Source organism: Sminthopsis crassicaudata, chromosome 5, assembly GCF_048593235.1.
Source record: "Sminthopsis crassicaudata isolate SCR6 chromosome 5, ASM4859323v1, whole genome shotgun sequence".
NCBI classification, from domain to species: Eukaryota; Metazoa; Chordata; class Mammalia; order Dasyuromorphia; family Dasyuridae; genus Sminthopsis; species Sminthopsis crassicaudata.
In genome coordinates this window covers 49,795,313-49,814,093 of record NC_133621.1, presented here as the reverse complement: position 1 = coordinate 49,814,093, position 18,781 = coordinate 49,795,313, and the positions used below count along the sequence as shown (strand labels likewise).

Genomic DNA, 18,781 nt, shown 5'->3' with positions numbered 1-18,781 from the left:
ACTAGGTTCACTCATAAGAACTATAGAGTAGGGAGGAATCTCCAACTCAGTGCTTACTCAATCAATTTACTCTAGGGACATACCTTCTTCCTATATCACAAATATAAAGTTTTTTGATAATTTTTCAATTTATTTCAATATTCCCAGAATGACATAGTTTTTAATATAGGGATAGAGAAACTTTATATTTAGGAAAGAAATCTGGACATTCCTACATGATTCAACACACACACACACACAAAATGGTGGAACTTGGGGAAGTGACCATGATAACTTCAGTGAAGTTTAGTGAGGTGACAGTGAGAGAAGAAAAAAATAGTCATAGAAGTTAGAAAAATTGAAAGAAGCTGGATCAAATATTCTAATTTCTCATTCCTTTTAATAAAATAACAAAATATTGATTCTCAAAATCTACCCCTTTGAATCAGCTAAACTATTCACATATGAAAGGAGAAGTAGCTCACAGAGAAGAAAGACGTCTCAGTCTTCTCAGCTTCAGTGGTCCCTCCTGGTACCTACTCACTGCTCCCATACCAAATATAGCTACCACAACCTTTGATCTTTCTATTTCCAAGGAATTAGAAATGTGATTAGTGCATAGTGACAGATGTAGACCAAGCTTTTGTGGGGAAGGACTCAAGTGAAATTGTGATATATGTAATAGCCTAATAGCAATCAAAATGGGAACAAATCCAGTAGGGGGATAGTCATAGAAGGACAGGAAATTTTAGTCAGTTAGAAATTCCAAAGATTGAAATCTTCTAAGTAGAGCAGCTCTGCAGAATGTTGAGAAGATATATCTACTCTACTGGGTGGATGTCATGATTAGATTAAGTCAGTAAAGGGAGAGGATGGACATGGATATGATCTTCCCACAGGAAAGCCAGGTTTCCATTAGTGAGAGATATTTTTTGAGGAAAAGATTAAGGTTTGAGGGAATTTGGGGAGTGTAATACAATCGAAGTTCAGAAGGACAGACTGAGAGGAGCCTGAGAAAATCAGGAAGAGACAAAATGTGACTTAGGAGAAGTACAGTTGAGTTGGGATAAGAATGGGTGGAATACAAGGAAGAAGAAGTTTCTGTCTTATTTGGTATTTCAGTGTCAGGAGGATTAAGGAGGAAGGAAGCTTAAAGATAGATTAGAATAGCATTTTAGTCATAATGGAGGGAAAGTGATAAACAAGACAAATTAGCATAAGTAATGGAAGAGCTAGTTACTGTCACTATCCAATTACAATGCCACTTGGTTAGAATGATGTTTAGAATGTTTTTTCTCCCCAAATTTAGCTACTCAGAAAAGAGAATTCCCTTTGGCTAAAGGGTGCCTAATCATAAAATAAGAAAGGAGCTGGTTTAGAAAGAAAGAAAGAAAGAAAGAAAGAAAGAAAGAAAGAAAGAAAGAAAGAAAGAAAGAAAGAAAGAAAGAAAGAAAGAAAGAAAGAAAGAAAGAAAGAAAGAAAGAAAGAAAGAAAGAAAGAAAGAAAGAAAGAAAGAAAGAAAGAAGGAAGGAAGGAAGGAAGGAAGGAAGGAAGGAAGGAAGGAAGGAAGGAAGGAAGGAAGGAAGGAAGGAAGGAAGGAAGGAAGGAAGGAAGGAAGGAAAGAAAGAAAGAAGAAAGAAAGGAAGGAAGGAAGGAAGGAAAGAAGGAAGGAAGGAAGGAAGGAAGGAAGGAAGGAAGGAAGGAAGGAAGGAAGAAAGAAAGAAAGAAAGAAAGAAAGAAAGAAAGAAAGAAAGAAAGAAAGAAAGAAAGAAAGAAAGAAAGAAAGAAAGAAAGAAAGAAAGAAAGAAAGAAAGAAAGAAAGAAAGAAAGAAAGAAAGAAAGAAAGAAAGAAAGAAAGAAAGAAAAAGAAAGAAAGAAAGAAAGAAAAAAAAGAACTGAGGGAATTTTATGACAATAAATTAGGCTGAGATGCTTTTTATTGAACTCTAACAGTTGATTACTTAACAAAAGCTAAGTATTTTGAAAAATTAGGAATAGTAAAATGTTAAACAAAAATAAAACTGGAACTGTTTATATAGAAAGAACTAAGTTGTAGAGGATTTTAAATGCTGGGACAAAAATTTTACATTTTTCCTAAAGGAGGCTATTGAAGATTTTGATAAGACATATGGTCTATGTTTCAAGTTTTGCTAGATTAAATCATGGGCCATACATGTGATAGGTAAAGAAATGTGTGAAAGTGTTGTCATTCTTATGGATTCTATGCCTTAGTCAAATTTACTGTACATTTAACTAGTCAGGCATTCTGCATGTTGTTCATACTGGTCCTTTTCTGCTTCTACCTCTTAATTTTTCTGTCTTTTCCCATCCTTCTCATGCAGTCCAAAGACCAGTTCCATTCAACTACTTATTTCTTTAACTCTCATACACATCTTCAAATGATCTAATAACACTTTACACTCTTTTTATGTATATTTTATAATAGTTTGTCTACAGTGTAGATTTGTTTAGTGAGTCATGATGGAGGCCAGTGTTCTTGGTTTATTCCTCTTTGTACTTTTTATGGTGCCTAGAACAGTTCACTGCACATAATTAGTGCTTAATAAAAGATTTTATTAATTATTTATTTATTAATTTAACAAATTATTTTTGATCTAAAAAAATTTAAGGAAAAGGACAAAATGAAAATTTTTTCCAGTAGTTGTTTTAGAAGTACTGTAAATCACTGCATGCTTTCTTCACTGTCTCTGGTGCCTGTCAAAATCTAAAATTTGAAATTTGCATGAAGAAATTGTTAATAGAAGTATATGCATTATAGAAAGGACAGGTACAGAGAGACTGCAGATTTCCAAGAGTACCTCTATTCACTTTGCTATTCCCTTATTTCAGTGATTTGCTATCATCTGAATACCTGGAGAGACACATTGACCATGGAGGAAACATTGTGGAAGTTAAAGTAAGTGAAACTTTTCTCTTGAACGTATGTATGTGTATGTAGATAATTTGTGAAACTTTTGCTTTAGACAAAATATAAAGATTAAATTTCTCTGTTGTGGGAATTCTAATTAAAATAGTGAGGTAGCTCAGTGGCTAGAGCATTGGGCTTAGAATTATGCAAATTTGAGTTCAAAGCCAGCTTTAGATGCTTTCTGTATGGCCCTGGGCAAGGCACCTAATTGCTGTGTGCCTCAGTTTCTTTTTTTTTTAATTTTTTAAAATTAATTTTATAATTATAACATTTTTTGATAGTACATATGCATAGGTAATTTTTTACAACATTATCTCTTGTACTCCCTTTTGTTCTGAATTTTTCCCTTCCTTCCCTCCATCCCCTCCCCTAGATGGCAGGCATTCTCATACATACATATTAAATATGTTATAGTATATCCTAGGTACAATATATATGTGCAGAACCGAATTTTGTTGTTGTTGTTGTTGTTGCAAAGGAAGTGCCTCAGTTTCTTTATATGTAAAGTGAGTACACTATCATACTAGCACATAACTTCCAAGATTGTTTGAATAATATTTTAATAATATTTACAGTGCTTTGGAAATCTTAAAGTGCCATATAAATATTAGCCATTATTGTTATAAAGCAATGTGGAGAGTTATTTTATAATTTATCACTTATCTCTCAGAGAGATCACCCAGTTTGGGGAATCTTCACTTAATAAATATAAAGCCAATTGTTCTTGGAATACTAAAATATTTCTTTTAAGTGCAAAATATAGACAGACAGACAGATAGCTAGCCAGCTAGCTAGCTAGACAGATAGATAGATGTCAAGACAGATAGATGGATAGATAAGTAGGTAGATAGATAACTAGCTAGCTAGATGATAGCTAGATAGACAAGATAGATAGATATATACTTGATAGATATATGGATGGATAGATAGATAGACAAGTAGTCAGAATGGATAGATAGATAGGTAGATAGATAGATAGATAGATAGGTGATAGATAAATGGCATAGCTAAATGATAGGATAGCTATAAGGATGATAGATTTATAAATATTCAGATGAATGGGTAGATATATAGACAGAATAGATGAATGGATAGGTAGATAGATAAGCAATTAGATAGTTTGGATAGATGATTAATAGATAAGCAGTAAGATAAGGTAGATAGTATAGATTAAATAGATATATAGATATACAAAGCATGTACATATATAGATATTCCTTTTTCTTGTAAAAAATATTAATTCCTATTGGTGTTTTTGTCTTCTTTATATCTTCAGGGCTCAATCTGGTGCCTGGCACATAGCAAGAGCTTACGTAATAAATGTTGCTGATTGTTGACTGTTGATTCTGTGTCCCTGTAGTGTAGAGGAGGAGTTAGTTTCAGAAGACAATGCCATTCAGAAACCTAAAAAATTGAGCACCATTACCTGCTTCCTATGACCAGCAGGATATAAGTGATGCTAATCACCTGTGTCAGTTTGGCAGGTAGAACTTCCCTGTTCTTTGTGGGGAGTTTGGGAAGGAGTGAGAATTAGCTTTCCAGCATCTGTGGAGGCAGGGCCTGTGAGTGAGAGCCTGGAGAGAGCATTCCTGCTTTTTCATCAGTGTCATACAATAGAAAGAACACTGAGCCCTTCATCTCCTTGGGCCTTTGTTTCACTTTCTGTAAAATGGAGGAATTGGATTTGTTAGCCTCAAAAATGCTTTACAACTTGAAATATATAAATTTATAACTCATCTTGCCTGTTGAACTTGTAATAAATTTTGTTGTCCATCCCATCTCCAAGCCCCTCATGTCTTACTTGTCTTAATGTGATAGAAGAAAGCAGGAAAAAAAAATAAAACATAAAACTCAAAGCCAGAAGGGTATGGTCTAGAACTTTGGTTTTGGTAGACTACCTTTTCTTGGGTTACCACCTTTTGATATACAGTAATGTCTTAGTAACAAAAGACTCCAGTTGACAGAAAAACCTCTTCCTCTCTCCTTTTTGTACTGTTTTCACTACTTTTCTCCATCAGTTAGAAGAACATTTTTTCTAAGGCCCCAAATCTGCTATATTGACTCCCCCAAATTTTTGTTCCAGTAATATGGAAGGAAAGAATGTGTCATTCCATTATTATCCTTAGAAATTTATCTTTACTGGAATTAAGAAGTCTCAATCACTTCCTAGTCAACATTCCCCCACCCCACTCCCAGAATTTCCAGTTTCCAAAGCTCAGAGATGTTATGCCAAAATACTAATGCCTGAATACTTCCCCTTTTCCTCCCTTTAGGAAACCACATTGATCCCATCCATCACCTTCACTTGTTTCCAATCCATTAAAAAATCTAATTCAAAAAATTCCTCTGGGTTTTCTCCAGGAACACAATGCAACTGTTGAAGATTGCCCTAATCAGTTTAAATTTCAGGTGCCATTTACTTCTCGGCTAATCTTTTGTGCCTTCATAGTAGGTTTTCTCCCCTCCCATGATTGTACCCATTTAGGAAGTTAATTTTTTTTTTACACAGGGAATCCCAGATTCTCCTTCTTCTCTTGGTAATCCATGTATTTATTTTCAGGATTTTCTGCTGTGGTTATTTTCAAGTGAGACTTTCTATACAGTCCTATGTTGCTTCTTTTATTTTTCTTTTCTGAATGCCATTTAAAAAATTAATGTCTTATCTGTTAACTTTCTGTTTAAGGTTTGTTTGTTTTTGTATGTACATTTTCATTTTATTCTTGAGGCTATTTATTATTTATTATTAAATGTTATTATTAGAATATTAATTTCTAAGAACAAACAAAATCAAGCCAAGAGTTCTTTTTACTTTTCATTACTCTTTATAAAAAGTTATATGCATATATTGGATTTAGTATATATTTCTACCATGTTTAACATATATTGGATTACTTGACAACACATATATTTAATCTGGGAGGAAATGTAATGCAATAGGAAGGGAGTTAGTGGTATAGGTCTTTGTTCTGGAGAGGATTCTGACATCAGGGAGGTGAAGCCATGATATATGAGTAAATTGGATTTAAGTGAGGAAGGGCTGGGCAAAGTCCCTTGACTATATCTCTATCTATATATCTCTATCTCTATCTCTATCTCTATCTCTATCTCTATATCTATAATCTATATATAAGAATGACTAGAAATGGCCCTGGAGGCAATGGAAGACTTTGGCCTTAAAGTTGGTCTTTAACAGGTCTCAGTTTGATCAAGGCAATTGACTAATCAGAGATTAATTATTTAGAGTCAAAAGACCTAAATTCACATTTCAGTTCTATTAATTATGTTGTTTCACCCTGAGAAGTCATTTAACCAATCCTAGGCTCAATTTTTCTGGTTGTAAAATGAGTGAAATGGGTTAGATTATCTCTTTTAGAATGTAAGCACTTTGAGGAGAGCCTCCATCTTGCACAGAGCAAGTTTGTTTTTTTTTAATCTCAATGTTTAGCCCATACTAAACATTTAATGGGGCATCTAGGTGTTGCAGTGGATAGAGTGACAGCTCAGGTGTCAGGAGAACCTGAGTTTAAAATCTTGCCTCAGCCATTTAATAGCTGTGTGACCCGGACAAATTAACTCGGTTTGCTCAATTCCTTATCAGTAAAATGAGCTAGAGAAGAAAATGGCAAATCAATCTGATATCCTTCTCAAGAAAACCCCAAATAGGGTCCTGAAGAATTAGACGTGATTGAAACATGACTGAACAACAACAAAATATTAATAGATCTTTTTTCATTTATTTATTCTTTTAAGATAACTTTTAGTTCTGAATCTATGATCCTATAAAAAAAGACATTTTAAAAATAAAGATTACATAGTGAGTGTACTGACTAATTTTAAAAGTCCAGATTAATTTAGAATTATTCTGGTTAATTTTTTTATTTTCAACCACAGTTGAAAATATTCCTTAATGAGATTCCTGCACATTCATTATCTCATTGACTTTTTATGAACATCCTGTGAGAAAGCATAGGAATTATGATTCCCATTTTCCATAGGAAGCTACTGAAGATTAGGAGATTAGAGGAGTTTCCCAAAGTCACACACACAAGATGAGTTAAAACTGCAAGCATATTGCTTCCCAAAATGCCTTAGCTCACTTTCCTGCCTTGGTAAAGACTTTAAAGTGATTATCATTTTATGGTTCCTTGGTGATGAGACATCCTTCAGTGCCTCGGTGTCAGTTATGAACACTCTTCCTCCTTGGAGAGTACTGTGGTCACAGAAGCTAGAAATAGGGGAGACTGAAATGGCACATAAGCAGAATCGGGACCCTCCAGAATGAGTGTACCAAGAATAGCTCAGTCATTGATAACTCAGTTATCTTGTTCTTTATCCTTTCCCCTAAGGCTGAATGCAGTAAAGTATTCTTGGTAATTGAAATTTCCTGTTTGATAGGTGACAGTTAATTGAGGTTTGTGCACCAAGATAGGAAGAGATTGTATCACACTTTGATTTTTATTGTATTTGCTTACAGCTTTTATTTCTGTAAATATTGTGTAAATTTGGTGATAACCTTAAAACTATTTATTTATGGTCTTTCATTTTTAGCTCTATAGATATGTTTTTCATGCACTTTCAATTATAGCTATAGTTAATAACAATAAATTATTATATTATTATAATATGTTATTATATCAGATAATACAATAAATTTATTAGAATAATATAATATACTATGACATTGTAACAACATAGCATAATTATAGTAATATAATTGCTATACTGTACCAAAATACTATATTAATTATAGTGTAATTATAATATATGTTACATTGTATAGCATAATAATTATATCATAATAATACAATCTAATAACATTATAATAATACAATCTAATATATCAAGTGAAATTATAACAATGTGACAGAATAATATAGTATAGTTTAAGAAATATAATATAACATAGTTTTATTTGATATGACATAGAACAGTTAGATTAGATATATATAACTATAGTATATCAATTAAATTAATAGATTATATAATAGATTAGTAACAACATATAAAATAAATATATAATGTGTAATACATTAAATAATGGCAATAGCTCTTATTCATATAGTGCTCTAATGTTTTCTCACAGCAACCCTCTGAGGTAGGGAGTGCAAAAATCATCATCTACGTGTTTTGGTTGAGGAAGCTGAGACCCAGAAAAATCAGGTGCTTGCCTGTGATAATATCATACTGGATAGAAAGATGAATCTAGGAAGATCTGTGTTGAAGTACTGCCTTTAACACAGACTGGCTACTACCCTAAATAAGCCTTTGTTTGTTTGTTTGTTTGTTTGTTTTTAAGAGGCATTTGGAGTTCAGTGTCCTGCCCAAAGTTACACAGCATTAAATATCTGAGAATATATTTGAATTTAGGTCCACGCCTAGCTGCCTGTCCTTAAGTCTTTTAACTTTTCCTTGTTCTAGGCAACTCTCTAAGATTATAAATTTCCAAGAAATCAAGGTATCTGTAAACATCTATTGAAGACTTCTTCTATACTATTCACTCCGCTAAGTTCTAGAGATACAAGAAAATCTTTTAAATTTCCCTGACCTCAAAAAGTTTACATTCTACTGTGGGGAAAAACATGTAAGCACCTAATTAACAGAAGTTTTAATAGGACTGGGTACAGTCCTCCCTACAGGAGAGGGTAGGATTTGAGCTGAAGGCTAAAGAAAGATGAGGAAGATATGAAGTAAGGATGACTGTTCCAGACATGTTGGCCATGAGTACTGAGAGGGACTGCTATGTTTGGGGAACTGCAGGACCAGTGAAAATGAGAACAAAGTATAAGAAGACTGGAAAGGTACAGGACCAGATTATGCTGAGCTTCAAATTCAGGCTTAGAGACAGTAGGGAGGCCATTGAAGGTCTCTGAGCAGGAGAGTGACTTGATCAGACTATATTTCAGAAAGTTCACCTTGGTAGCTAACTAGAGGGCAGATTAGAAGGTGGAGAGATTCAATTCAAGGAGACTATTTGGAAGGCTTGTGAGAGATTGAACTAGAGTAACCATTGTGTAATTGGAGAGAGAAAGCAGCAGTTTGCTGCTCAGTAAGTATCTTCCCAGAAGCCCCTACCTGGAATGAAATCATAGGTCCCATCCCCATCCTTTCCCCCTCCAGAACACTACGAAGTTAGTAGTGCTGGAATTATTATTCTCAATTTACAGATAAGAAAACTGTGGCTGAAAGACATTAAATCTCTTATACAGCTTGAAAATACCAGAGTCTGGTTTTGAATCTGCAGGGCATAACTCCATATTCCAAGTCTCTATTCTTCTCTATACCACATTGTCCCTTAGGGCAGCCAGATGAGAAGAATAGGGGTGTCCTTTTTACCCCGATTCCTGGGCTGCCCAGAGTTGTGAGGTGGAAAGAGCAATAGGGCTGTTCATACTGTTTAATTAAGCTAGGGATCACCACTTACAATCCTGACCTCTCTGGCTTTCTTTAAGTTTCAACTAAAATTCTACTTTCTACAGGAAGTCTTCCCTGACCCCTCAATTCTAATGAATCCCCTCTCTTAATTATTTCCTGGTTCTCTTGTATATAGCTTACTCTGTATAATTATTTCCCATTTATCCTATATATAGCTTGCTCTGTATGATTATTTCTATTTATTCTATATATATAATTATTTCTCATTTATCCTGTATATAGCTTGCTCTGTATAATTATTTCCATTTATCCTATATATACATAATTATTTCCCTATGTATAATTATTTCCCTTTTATCTTGTATATAGCTTGCTCTGTATAGATTTATTTGCATGATGTTTATGCTTTTAGATCATAAGCTTCTCGATGGCAGGGGTTATTTTTTTTTTTGCTCTTTTTGTATCCCTAACACTTAGCATAGTGCCTGGCACATAGATAATCATAAATGTTTATTAACTGGTGAGAGAGGACATCTCCAAGCCTTACCATCTACCCTGCTGCTCTACCCCCCCCAGACCTCAGGCACTGGCATCTGACACAGCAGTGTATTGTATGTATCCCTGGACCTTATCATCCATATCTCCTCTGTAGCCTTCAGACTTTTAGGTACTTCCATTCACCATGCAACTCATTTCTTTTATGTGTTGTCTCTCTACTTTTTTGATTTGAAATCCTAACATTTGCCATAGGGTTTTTAATGCCTAGCAGCTGCTTAATGAATATTTTTATTCATTCATTTCTAATTGGGGCAAGAAGGTGCTGCAGGGAATAGAGAATTGGTCTTGGAGAGTCAGGAAGACTTGTGTTTAAATAATGGTCTTACATACTAGCTGTATGACTCTGAGTAAGTCATATAACTTCAGTTTTCTTTTCTCTAATAGTATCCACCTTGGAGGGTTGTTACAAGGATCAAATGAGATAGTAATATATAAATAATAAATATAGATATAATATTTAAATAATTATAAAATAATAAATATAAAAATTGTATTTATAAAGTATAAACTCTACTTAGCATGTGTGTCTGGCATATAGTGGGTACTATATAAAGATTAGCTACTATTATTTTTTTATTAATTGATTTGAGGGAATACATTGAAAAAGCAAAATCTAAAATCTAAGCTAAAATCTTTGATTGTTTCTTGGAATAAGTGTTGTATTCCAGGATTAAAACCAAAGGAGACAAACACAAACTGTTAGTTGAACTTCATTTAAAAGTGTAAGAAAGATATTTGAGTTAAGGAATGAGTATGAAGTTATGTCAGCCACTGGGGAAATTGCAGCAACCAACTGGATTGGACATTTGCAATATGTTTGACATAAATATGATGATCCTTTGGAAGTGAAAGTAGGGGGTGAGGAGATTGGCTTGCCTAAGGATGGGCAATTGGGTTTGGGAATGGATTTTGTGCCATGTAGAAGGGTGCCATAAAAAATTATGTGGGCTCTGCATGAACAACCCCAGCACCTTCAGCTTGGGTGAGATAGAAACCCAATTTTAAAAAAATTAAAAATAAGAATAAAGAATATGTACAGAAAGAAAAAAAGAAATTCTCAGATACCCCCAAAAATAAATAGTTGACTTAGGTGAGGAACATTGAATTACTTTTACTCCCAGTCTATTAATTATTCCAGGATATCTTTTCTCAAACAGTTTCTAAACTACTGAGTGTGAACACATTCAAAATTTATGATGGATAATTCTAAATTTTCAGGATAGGTACATACATAAAGAGATAAAGCCTCTAGAGTTTATTGACCTCTTATTTGGGGATAACTGGATGCTAATGTTTTCTTTGGATGAATTGAGAGCACTCAAGGATAAACTGATTTAAGGTCTTAATGATGCTCAGATTTTTAGACAGATATTGTTCTTCAGGATCATGGCAGAGAAGACAAAATATGGCACCTTGACCATAGAAGAATAAAGATAGAGAGAGTAAACTATCATTTTATGGATACTAAGAACTCCCAGGAGAGCAAAGTCCCTAACACTTTCTCTACAACAAGCCTTCTTAAACTTTTTCCACTTGTGATTCCTTTTCATCAGAGAAATTTACACACAATGCCATCTCAATTCTGAATCAAAATGTTTTTGGCAGTGTTTGTGCATGTGCAATACCCATTTTGCATGTTCAGGACCAAGAAATCACAACATGAGCAAGGGCTGCCAGAAAAACCTCAGTTTCATTACATATTTGATTATGAATTTTTGGTCATTGCATTTAGAAATTGTTTTACTGTTGCTAATTTTTTTTGCAACCCCCACATTTAGTAAGATCCTAGATGGGGTTTTGGCTTATTCTTTAGGAAACTTTGCTCTATATAACCTATCAAAGCCCAGGGTCCCAGGGAAGAGTTTAAGACTCAATGGGAGAGGAGTGAAGAGATCCATCAGAATACAGTCAATGACTAGGGAATGAATAGAAAAGTTAATAACTTCAAAGAGGAATCTATCCAATATGCTACAATGCTTCTGTCCATAAAAGCTGTGCAATAAATGTTTGTTGAATTTTTTAAAGCTATATGGATCAGTGTATGGAAAATGGAGGATGGGTATATACACATTGGGGGAGTTAGGGAGAGGGAAGCAGGGAAGGGAATAAGCAGAACCATTTTCTCAAAGGACTTCATTTTTATTTGGTTTATTTTTTTTAATTCATATTTGTGATTCTAGGATCCTTTTAGGCAAATCTACAGTTTTGTGGGAGTCATATTACAGAATCCATTTTAAAAGAATTTTGCCACAGATAAAATGAAGTGCTGAGGCAGATGAGATAGATTTTAGTGGACCCATGATAGACTTGATGTCTGCCATCTAAGTATAAGATAGGTTAAATTAGCAGAGATTGATCTCCAAATTGGCTGCAGGAATGATGATTTTTTTTTACCACAAATACAATCCATCAAGTGGCCAAGGAGCTGTGATCTATGTCTATGGGGGGAATACTGGGTTCCTGGTTGTTTGAATTTTAAAAAGCAAATATAAATAGTTCCTGGCATCTCTGGGGAACAATTGAGTGAGTGAGTGTGATGGAAAAGATGTTTTAAAAACAAGAAGGAAGATTGTGTTTTCCTAATGAGTATCCTGCTTTCCAGGTTGTACTTTTCATTTAAAATTTTTTTTGGACTTGAATCTCAATTATTTCTCAATATCATATTTCTCTTTTTAAATAATAGCTTTTTTATTTTCCAGATTACATGAAAAGATAGTTTTCAACATTCACTCTTGCAGAACAAAACAAAATTTGTGTTCCAAATTTTTCTCCCTCTCTCCTTCCGTTCCCCTCCTCTAAACAGCAAGTAATCCAATACAAGTTTAAACACGTGCAATTCTTCTAAACACATATCTATTCAATAATATATCTTAATCTATTTCATCACTATCATTAGTTGTCTTAAGTGAGCATTGCTCCTGGGCAAGTCATTTAATCTCATCTCTTATTTTCCTCATCTGTAATATATGGATAATAATAGCACCTGCCTTACAAATTTATTGTGAGGACCAAATGAGATAATATTTGTAAGGTCTTTTGTAGATCTTAAATGCTATAGAAATCCTCACTATAATAATAATGACCATTATTGTGTTTTCCTATGGAATGGGATGTGAAAAATATTTTATTAAGTGCTTATCACTAGTGCTAGGATACAAACAGGAAATTAAGATCTCATACTTTCACAAAATTCACTCTCTAATAGGGGAGACAACATATAAAAGAGCATTCAGTCCTTGGAGGATGAGGTCATGTGATCCTTGAGCTTTTACAAGCAAAGTAGTGGGGCAGAGGATAAGGTCCTGAAAGGCTTGACAAGTCAGACGGTCCCTGACAAAGAGAATAATGAATTCAAAGGTTTAAATGGAGGGGGTTCTGGGAGGCCTCCAAGAGAGGTAGAGTTGGGGGCAGAGGGATGGTCATCCACCAGCTGAGTGTGGCTAACCAATACATTGGTCAAAAGGTCATTTCTTCTCATTTGAAAAAGAGAAATCTTCAGCCCTGCTTTAGCCTCCTTTGTTTTACAGAGAAGACAGGACAAAACAATGAAAGGAAAGTTGTAAAACTTCATCAAAAATTTCACTTAAAATGGCCAGTTCTAAGAAAAAACAACATCCTTTTACCTTGAATTTATGGTATAATGCTTTTGAGCTCTTCCAAAATGATGAAGCGTGAACTGGTTGCTGCCTGCTTGAGTCTAGCTCCACCTTAAAACAGCAATAACTCCCTCCCTTTTCTTTCTTTCTTCTCTCTTCCTTCCCACCCTAATCACACACACACACACACACACACACACACACACACACACACACACACACACACACACTCATGTTTAGGTTTATGGATCTGCAAGATGGAGGAAGCAATGTTTGCTATTTGTGTAACTCACCCGGGTAATGAAATAATATATGTGAGGTCTTGTAAGAGATTTGTCTACAGTAGAGATACTAAATTAATAATATGGTGCTATAACTCTGTGGATTAGCCTTCCTTAAGAAATCATTGTTCTGGATCTGCCACTGGTTACAGAATTTTATCTCATACAAAGCGTAGGTTATATTTTAGTGATCGGGCTGTTAATAAAGCATTCTCTTTAAATGACAGCACTATTACTTAGCATAGCTTTTTCCATAGACAAGACTATTCTTATAGTATCATGGCAAATAATGGAACAGTGTAGAAAGCTCCAGCTGTTTCTCCTTTGACAAAGGAAAAACCTAAAAATGGCTATTATCCTGCCAGACTGCAGCAGAGATGTAGCCCCCCCCTTTAGATGAACAAAAGGGTTAATCTGTTTTTGTTTACCCTAGAGTTCAAGTTTCCTTATCGATTCTCAAAAGTGCATTATCATTCTGAATCTCAGCTTGCCCTGCAGAAGCAAGAAGAAGACTCACTTATGGAGGAGAGCCCAGAGTCTGCCATGCAGTGCCCTTTGTTGTGTTGGCCCAGCCACCCCTGCTGGAGGTGCAGGGATGCGGCTTCGCCTTCCCCGTCCCAATCCCTGCAGTGCAGCCAAGATCCTTTTCATCTCTCCTTAGGTTATCAGTCTATCACTGAAGCTGCAGCTGAGATCAAAGTCAAGTGCAGCTGGTGCTGCTGAGGAATCCACACAGGGGCTCCTTCCCCACTCCCAGCCACCTTGTACCTTTCTTCTTCTTTTATTTTTTTAAGATCTCATTTGATATTTTGTTTTTCTCAATCATATGAAAACAATTTCTTAAAACATTTTCTCCCAAACATTGAGTTCTAAATTCTCGGTTTCCCTTTTCCCATTGAGAAGGCAAGCAATATGACATAGGTCATGTGTAGTCATGCAAAACACATTTATTTCCATGTAAGTTATTCTCTGAAAGAAAACATGAGCAAAACAAAACAAAACAAAACAAAACAAAACAAAACAAAACAAAACGAAACAAAACTCCCAAGAAAAATAAAGAAAGCAAAGGAAAAAGTATCTTTGATCTGGATCCAGCCTCTACAAGTTCTGTATCTGGAGATGGACTTTCATCTTATGTCTACAGAATAGTCTTGGAGCATTGTATTGCTAAGAATAGCTGCACCTTGTATCTTTCTTTTTTCTTCTTCTCCCTCCCTCCCTCCCTCCCTCCCTTCCTTCCTTCTTTCCTTCCTTCCTTCCTTCCTTCCTTCCTTCCTTCCTTCTTTCCTTCTTCTTTTCCTTTTTTTCTTTTTTCCTTCCTTCCTTCCTTCTTTCCTTCTTCTTTTTTCCTTCCTTCCTTCCTTCCTTCCTTCCTTCCTTCCTTCCTTCCTTCCTTCCTTCCTTCCTTCCTTCCTTCCTTCCTTCCTTCCTTCCTTCCTTCCTTCCTTCCTTCCTTCCTTCCTTCCTTCCTTCCTTCCTTCCTTCCTTCTTCCTTTCCTTTTTTCTTTTTTCCTTCCTTCCTTCTTCCTTTCCTTTTTTCTTTTTTCCTTCCTTCCTTCCTTTCTTCCTCTCTTTCTCTCTGTGTGTGTATGTCTCTCTCTGTCTCTCTCTGTCTGTTTCTCTTTCTCTCTGTCTCTATGTGTGTCTATCTCTTTCTTCCTTTTCTGAAGCAATTAGTGGAATCTCCCTTTCAAAATGCTTTTATTTTCTTCCCTCCATCTTTCTTTCCTATTAGAGAAGCTAGTATTTTACCATAGTAGGACTCCTTTTGAATAATTCAGCTATCAGTCATTGAGACAGTAACCAAATCAGAAGCCCTGGGAACTTATTTTTAGCTTGAGTAGAAAGGTTTTCTGAAACCAATCTAATTTTAGAATTTGTCTCAATCTGCTCCTAATTTTATCTACCTTTCCTCTAAATCCAGATTTCAAAATAGTGCCCTACCAGTTTTAACTCTCATCTCTCATATGCCCGAAAGCATCATCTTCCTTGTGTTTTACTAGGAAGTTGCTGATCAGTGGAGAAAATCAGTGACATGCATTTTAACACTTTCTGACAGGCAACATGTTAGAGCAAAGGCCCTTACTAGGGTCCTTTGAGGGTCTATGGCTGCCATGGTGACAGATTCTTTCTGCCTTCTTGTTGGCCTCTGGAGAATAGTGAGCTTTCTCTTCACCACAATGTATGTAAATAGAGCTGATGAAAAATTAACCCAAGAAATTAATAGACCCATGTGAGGGATGCTTTGCAGATACAACTATCCAAATGTGAGAACCTGGACAAATGTTTTCCTTGTTTTTAGTGCTCTAGGGGATGTAGGCTATAGAAACCCAGCTCCATAGTTCTATCTCAATCTCTCAAAAAAAAAAAAAATATATATATATATATATATATAAAGAGAGAGAGAGAGAGAAAGAGAGAGAGAGAGAGAGAGAGAGAGAGAGAGAGAGAGAGAGAGAGAGAGAGAGAGAGAGAGAGAGAGAGAGAGAGAGAGAGAGAGAGAGAGAGAGAGAGAGAGAGAGAGAGAGAGAGAGGCTTGCAGAGGTAGAGTGAGGAAAAGCATCAGGATAAGCTCATGGTCACAGAGAGTCATTCTCAGGTGGTAGTGTTTTTGCCTTATTGTTTTTTGCCTGCAAGGCAATTCAGGAATCATCTTATTTCTATAGTGAGTAAAAAACCAAACCAAAACAAACACACAAAAAACCCAAAATAATCCAAAATGTTGCTAAAGTCTGTTTTTAAAGTTTGATACTTAGAATACATTCTTTAAAAAGTATTTATGAGGTAACAAAATTAGTTTGAAAATACATTTTCTATTGTTCCCAGTGATGATCTTATTATCTGCATGCCTTCAATCTGATTTCAATTAAAAAAAAAACCTAGTAATATCATATTTTTATTTATTAACAAATCCTCCTTATTCCTACATTTCTAGTTCCTATATTCAGTGTATTCTTCCTTGATGTTTCCTGTATGAAAAGTCACGAATGGACATATCGGTGATTCTTTAAAAATAAATTTCATGTGCATCTTCTGAAAATTCATTAAGAGAACATGAAAAGAAATGTTTTAAGTCTTCATTTTATGTTCTCCTGACTTAGAAAACTATATTGCTAGTCCAATCTAAGCAGGTGCTTTCCAAAGTGGTGGAATTCATTTATTTGCTACATTGTTAATGCCATATATATATATATATATATATATATATATATATATATATATATATATATATATATATATATATATATATATATATATATATATATATATATATATATATATATATATATACATACATATATATATGTATATATATATATATAATTTTTTAAAAATCTAACAAGTTTCATTCTACTTCCTGAGTAGTAGACACAAAATTAGATACCAACTAGAAAATTTATGACAATTTCTCAATTTATGTAATTCCTTTTTCAGAAGTCTCTTCCATAAATATTATGTAGAGCATAATAAAAAGAATTTTATCATCTTTTTAAGGAGATATATTAAGAGTTAAAGTTGTGTTTGATTTTCTATGAAGTGCTTCTCCCAATAAAACTGAGAAGAGTGCTTAAGGTTATCTTTGTCCTAGGTAGATCTCAGTGATAAATGTATTTAAGGGAATAAGTAATATTCAGTTGTTTGTAAAGCATGCAGAATAAGGAAGAGCAAAAGAAAGAGACAATATTCCACTCACTTACTGCATGGAAATTCTGATACGAGCTATTTGCAGTAGTTTGAAATTCTTGCATATACTGCCCTGAAGCTGTACTAGATGCTGCCTGGTAAGAGGCCAAGACCTACCCTAACTCTCTCAGGAAGTACACTAATTCTCTCAGGCCACAGAAAACAACATAGTTATTTACAATTCAGGTCATTTGAAAGAGAATAACTTCTCCTTTCACTTCGGTAGCCCCTGATCCACATGGATTCAACTAAGTCTGTGGGTTATAATTTCACTTTTATTAATGAAAAACTCACCGTCATTAGAGAGATGGAAAGAGAAATGGAGTGGATGTCTGTTCTACCAATATTTCCAAAGGTAACGAATCTAATAAGCTAGCATACCTTCTTATGTACTGATTTACCACAGGTCCTAATGCTCAGGTTGATGTTCAACCATTTTTCAGTCATGTCCCAATCTTCATGACCCTTTTTGGATTTTTCTTGACAAAGACTCTGGAATGGTTTGCCATTTCTTTCTCCAACTGATCACTTTTCTTAATAAAACTCCAGTGGCTTCCCATTGTAGAGTAAAATGTAAACTTCTCTGAACTTTAAGTTGGTCTGAACTTATTTTCTGTATCCTTTTAATCCACTTCTTGCCTTCATCTATCCTATGTTCCAATTACACTGGATTTCTTGTTTTCATATATGAATTTGCATTTTCTGGATGCTTCCAGTGTACTCTGTCCTCCAGAGTACCTAGTTTCTAAAAACAAAACAAAACAAACAAACAAAACCTCAGCTTATTTACCAAATATTACATTAGGCAACTCTTTGAGCAGTCATTTCTCTTCCCCCCCCCAATTTTCTTGTATTTATTTTGTTATATTTTACATTATACCACATGAATATAGTTTGTTTATACTTACATCACATAGGTTGTCCCCTCCTAAGAATAAAGTACTTTAAAGCCAGGACTCATTTCATTTTTGTTTTCGTATCCCTAGCACCTGCTACAAAGCCTAATGCATGATAGGTGTTTATTGATTGAGAAACATAACGGTCAGCAAGGTGGCACAGTAGATAGAATATGTAGGGCCTGGAGTTAGGAAGACTTAAATTTAAATCCAGTCTCTGACACTTACTAGCATGTGACCTTAGGCAAGTCACTTAATCCAGTTTGTCTTCGTTTCCTTGTGTGTAAAATGGGCTGGAGAAGGACCCCACTCAAGTATCTTTGCCAAGAAAACCCCAAATAATCAGGAAGAGTCAGATGCAACTGAACTGACTTAACAAAACCATAATCTAGATAATTATATTATTATATAACATGATATCTTGATGAAATACATACTTATTTTAGGAATGCCAAAAGTTCTATCCATAATAGCAAATAAATTATA

General features: G+C 34.7%; 1 protein-coding gene across 8 annotated transcripts in view; it reads left to right on the top strand.

Annotated features, from left to right (window-relative positions):
- ADAM22 (ADAM metallopeptidase domain 22) overlaps nucleotides 1-18,781 on the top strand; it is a 265,301-nt gene that overhangs the window by 129,156 nt on the left and 117,364 nt on the right. For all 8 annotated transcript variants that reach the window (XM_074266617.1, XM_074266620.1, XM_074266619.1 and 5 more), the window contains exon 4: nucleotides 2,830-2,896. In XM_074266617.1, coding sequence (XP_074122718.1) covers nucleotides 2,830-2,896 — 67 coding nt within the window. The remainder of the gene's footprint in view (nucleotides 1-2,829; nucleotides 2,897-18,781) is intronic.